Source organism: Brassica napus, chromosome A5 (assembly GCF_020379485.1).
Source record: "Brassica napus cultivar Da-Ae chromosome A5, Da-Ae, whole genome shotgun sequence".
Classification (NCBI taxonomy): domain Eukaryota; kingdom Viridiplantae; phylum Streptophyta; class Magnoliopsida; order Brassicales; family Brassicaceae; genus Brassica; species Brassica napus.
The window spans coordinates 8,901,681-8,907,392 of record NC_063438.1 but is presented as its reverse complement, the minus strand read 5'-3'; the positions used below and the strand labels follow the sequence as shown (position 1 = coordinate 8,907,392).

At 26.2% G+C, this 5,712-nt stretch overlaps 1 protein-coding gene across 1 annotated transcript; it reads right to left on the bottom strand.

Moving 5' to 3' along the window:
- Positions 1–347: 347 nt before the first annotated feature.
- LOC106451632 lies at positions 348–762 on the bottom strand. The gene has a single exon (XM_013893576.3). The coding sequence runs from the start codon at positions 746–748 to the stop codon at positions 500–502; it is 249 nt and encodes an 82-aa protein (XP_013749030.1). The 5' UTR covers positions 749–762; the 3' UTR covers positions 348–499.
- Between the last annotated feature and the right edge of the window lie 4,950 nt (positions 763–5,712).

The window sequence follows — 5,712 nt, the reverse complement described above, 5'->3', positions numbered from 1 at the left end:
TCAGAGTTTGAAGAAGGGGAAGGAGTCCTTGACCCCGAACAGCTAGAGGAGAATTTCTTCAATCAAATAGTTTGAGAGCTTAGAATATGGAGGCGCCCTTGAGGCTTTCTATTTGATTACAATCATAAAACAAATAATTATTCTACACAACTGGCATTTGCCTATGCAGTTCTGGTGTATGTGGATGATATAGTGATTGCCAGCTCCTCAGAACTTGGTGCTGCTGTTTCCCTCTTGTTCTCAACAATAAATGATCAAATGATAAGGTTTGGAAGAACTTATGCGCAAATTTAAACTCTCATATTGATCCTAGAGTCAGAGATAAGCAATAACTCTCAGAATGATATATAAAAGAAAAATGATATAAAATAGACTTGTGGGATCAAGAAAGAAGAACAAGCAAGGAATAAGGCATATACAATCAATCAAAAGTTCTGAGAAGCATGCATCCAGATCTGACTAGGAGAAACGGAACCCGTGAAAGGGATTAGCGGAGTAGCTAAACAATGTCGTCTGGGTGAGGAGCGGGGGAGAGAGCAAGGGGACGGCTGTAGGATTCGTCGTCGTCTTCGTCATCATCGTCGGAGGTTGATAGATTAACGCAGGAGCAACGCTCGAGGGAGGCGAAGAAGGCGGATATGACGGTTGTGCCCACCCAGCTCGCCGCCTGATCGATCTTTTCGAAGGAAGCAGTGCTCAGATTGGACGCGGTAGAGGCGGTGGAGTTGATGCTGCTGCTGTTATCCATGGCTTCTCGATTCGATTAAGGGCCTGACTGGTTCAAACGCAGCGGTTGCGGTTGCGGTTGCGAGCGTTTGCGGATGCAGGTGGTTGCGGTTTCTAGCGGTTTTAAGAGATTTGTACGACTGGTTCTGCGGTTAGAAATTGGTGCGTTTGCGGGATACTTATGACTGGTTAACTACTAGATACAGCAGCGGTTAAATAATAAATTAACAATATTTACATTTTATATAATTATAAAAATATCAAAAATCATAATATTATAATAAATATATAAATTATATTTTCAAAGTTATAGTTTAAAATTTTTAAAATTATAGAAAATATTTTTATTTTAAAATTTGTATATTATTAAAATATCATAGATATATTTTAGTATTTTTATAATTTCATTTTTAAAAATTTATTGAATATTTTTATTTTTGTATTTATATGGTTTTTTTTTTTAAAAAAAAAAATTATCTTCCCGCAACCGCCCGCAACCGCAAACGCTAGCTGGAACCAGCTTTTGAATTTAAGAGGTTCGGAGCGGTTTGAAGCGATTTATAGCGGTTTGTATGATTGTTTCGAAACGCTGTCAACCGCTACCAACCGCAAAAGCTGCGTTTGCGGATGGTAGCGGGGAAACCAATCAAGCTCTAAGAAGATCGTGTTTGGGGGAGAGAGATGCGCGATGGAGAAATATACCATAAAACGAGAATATGTATGTAATTACGCAGTAATATTATTTAAGGGAAATATTCCAAAAGAGCCTAAAATAAGTTTTTTGGACCAAAAATATACACAAGAAGAATAACAAAAAAAAGATTTTATTAAAGAGATCAAATTATTATACCCTTACTTTATAAATATAAAAACTAGGTGTTTTGTCCGAACATGCAGGCATAATCTTTTTAATTTTTTTTCTTAATTTTCATAGTAGAAAAATATTATTTCCAGATAATAACATAATATATATATATACACAAGAATTGGCATGTTAAAAATATTTTTTTTTATTTTGACAACTTATCTTTATACAACTTTTACATAATTGATATTAAATTTGAATTTTTTATATCTTAATTTTTAACTTTTATAATAGAAAACATTATTTTTAGATAACAAAACAATATATATATATATATATAATAATTATCTTTTATTTTAAATATTTTTTATTTGACAAATTTATCAGAATTTACAATTATCTAATATAACATATAAATCTAATATTATTAACATAAAATTCATTTTTAATTATGTATAAAAATTTATTAAAGGTGGTATATATTATTTTTTTTAATATTTTTTATTTTGACAAATTTATAATAATTACAATTATCTAATATAACATATAAATCTAATATTATTTAACATAAAATTCATTTTTAAAAATTTTAAATTTTATAGTAGAAAACATTATTTTCAGATAACAACACAATATATATAATAATTATCTTTTTTTAAACACGTTTTTATTTGACAAATTTATCATAATTTACAATTATCTAATGTACCATATAAATCAATATTTTTATTTTAACAAATTTATAATAATTTACAATTATCTAATATAACATATAAATCTAATATTATTAACATAAAATTCATTTTTTAAATTTTTAAATTTTATAGCAGAAAAAATTATTTTAAGATCACAACACAATATATATATATATATATATATATATATAATAATTTTTTTTTAAACATGTTTTTATTTGACAAATTTATCATAATTTACAGTTATCTAATATAACATATAAATCTAATATAATTAACATAAATTCTTTTTTAATTATGTATAAAAATTCATTAAGGGTAGTATATAATTATCTTTTTTTTTTAAATATTTTTTATTTTGACAAATTTATAATAATTTACAATTATCTAATATAACATATAAATCTAATATTATTAACAGAAAATTCATTTTTAAATTTTTTAAATTTTATAGTAGAAAACATTATTTTCAGATAACAACAAAATATATATAATAATTATCTTTTTTTAAACATGTTTTTATTTGACAAATTTATCATAATTTACAATTATCTAATATAACATATAAATCGAATATTATTAACATAAATTTTGTTTTTAATTATATATAAAAATTCATTAAGGGTAGTATATATATTAATCGCTCTAACTTTCAACGTGAGAGCTCTTATGTAAAAATATTTTTTATTTTGGCAAATTTATAATCTCAACGGCATGGAACTGTAAATAATTTGCAAAACTGAGGTATAAGTCAAATGTGTACTCCTCTTTTAATAGATTAGACTATGATAAAATATGTGCCTTGCACAGAGTGAGTTTATTTGTATATATTATCGACAATGTTTTTATATATTTGATTATTTTATTTATACATATACAATGTTTTTTGTTGTTAATATATATTTTTCGGATGGATGGGATCAATTTTTATTAAAATTTGTGGTACTAAAATATAATTAATGTATTATGGATTGATCGGATTAGACATTAAACAAATTATGACATAAAAACTTATTTTTCCCATCGAACACATTTTTGAAAAAAGTGAACAGTATTGTTTCCATAGTTGAAATATTTTGACATTTATCTTCTATATGGTTTTGAAAGGTTTCAGATCAACCATCGAATTGATACATGTTATTTTAATTCTTGTAGTCGTATGCTTAAGAAAAACTTACATTTTTGTAATTTAAAATCGTTTTAAAAAATTCAAAATATAACATATAAGAAAAATCTAACATATAAGAAAAATATAAAATATAAGGTTTCTTCATTTTTGTAATTTAAAGTCATTTTAAAAAAATTAAAATTTAACATAGAAGGTTTCCTCATTTTTGTAATTTAAAGTCGTTTTAAAAAATTCAAATATAACATACTAGAAAAAATATATTTTTTTATTATATAAAATTAAAAAAAATGAAGAAGGATGCAAAAATTGTTATCAAATCTTTATATTCATAGGCATTAATTACCATATATATGTTAATTATATTAGGTAGTTCTGTAGCTTTTATTTAAGGAAAGAGTACACACTTCTTATATTTTGGGTTAATATAATGTTTTCTATTAATTGGATTTGGACCAACATTTTTTCAATTGATTTTTAAGGTGACACGTAAGCTAAATTGTAATCTTAATTAAGTGACACCTAAGAAGAGTCTCTTTTTAATTAGTATAAAATTAAGGTTACAACTTTTTAAATGATCCTCAATTAATATATATGGAATATGCAAAATTATATGCTATATTAATGTGATTTGGTTTAGTTTGGTTGGGGGAGATTCCCACTCTAATCTAGGTTTAACTTTCAATTCCTAAAGTCATTGCAACGTATAGGCATTAAAAATAAACGTGAGGAGACTATAGGAGAACAAATTTGCTATTGGAACTCTTTTTTAACAAAATGGTTTATGACCATTTCTCGGTAAGTTTATGAGCGAAGACGTTCGTCGGAATAACTGAATGTTAGACATTATGAAGTAGTATAACCATATGTCAAAACCTGAGTTGGTTTGAATAAGAAATGAAGGTTTAAAATAAATTTCTTGTAAAACTTAAAATGACATTTGTAAAAAAGAGATATTGGATCGAACCCGAGTTTCAGGTTTCGGGATTTGGTTAATGGCTTATGGGCAAAAAGATTATTCTTTTTTTTTCAAATTCTACTTTATATTTTGTTGACAAAGTAAAAAGAATATTTATTTTAGTTTATGATATTAGTATCATTATTATGAACAATTAAGCATACAAATAATCAGGTATGATTTCTTTTTAACATAAGTCTTAATATTTTTCAAAATGATTAATGTGAGAATCCATTCTCAAATCTCCAATTTATGGTTCATGTTGACCATATGAGCCACTTTCCTTTCATTCTAAGGACACTAAGTTATCAACTCATACCAAATCTTCCATATGATTTTATTCTTTTAGTTTTTTGTTGTTTTAGAGTACAACACATAAAAGGGGTCCGTAGATTCTATCTTTGGTGTTGGAAGATAAAAACATTGTAGTCGTATCATGGGAATCTGAGCACTACGAAACCGTTTCACTACGAGACGTTTAAAGATTTAAGGAAACAAATCTATCATCTCAACTCTACAATTCTTTTTTATCAGTTTATTTCGGTATTGTAGTTTTAACTTTATGTTCTTATTATTTTTAAAAGTATCAGTTGCACTGAAATAGTAAAATAAGGTTTTATTTTTAAAATCTTTAAATATTGTTTATCCTTTTGCATTAACAATTCTGATATGTGTAAAAGGTTTTTTTTTTAAGAATATGTTGATCTATATTCTGAACATGAATTGGAAAAGTCATTATAATGAAAGTGTTCATTATTCTTCTAATTGATCCGGAAAGAAAAAAGAAATATATTTTTTCTTGTTTTATTTTTATTTTTATCTGATTGTTTAACTGCAGGGAATTAAGATTCATTTTTTTTTCCCGGTTGCAGTTTATTATTTAATCCTTGCGTTCAGATTTCCTCTTTAGCTTGCATAGATTTTTGTGTTAAATTGTTCATTTTTTGAAATTCAGAATTTAATTGGATTTAAATTACAGACGTTATATAATTTAGCAAGTATTGTTATCGTTCAATCTTTGCATAATTTAGCAGATTATTGGAAGAGCATCTTTGTTTGCTGCTTTGATCTTTTTGCAATATTAATTTCTTTAATGGTTTAGACTTTAAAGATTTGGCCTTGGTATCTTGACTTTTGTTATAAAATTAGTCAAAAATGTGCTAATGCTTAGACTTGGTTAAAGATAATTATTTGCTTTAATTATCATGACTAAAACGTTTTGATTTCTTGTTTCAGATTAAAGTAAATGTTCAACCATGAAAAGGAAACAAAGATTCAAGTTTCAAGTATGGTGATACCATAGTTATAAACAACACTTTGATTCTCAAAAGATCAAATGGTATGGATAAAAATGGATTTCGTGAGTCGACGTCCCAAATTAAGTTTGAAAGAAATCTGCCAC

Coding starts and splice junctions, on each gene's coding strand:
- LOC106451632 (XM_013893576.3), bottom strand. CDS start 748: ATGGATAACAGCAGCAGCATCAACTCCACCGCCTCTACCGCGTCCAAT.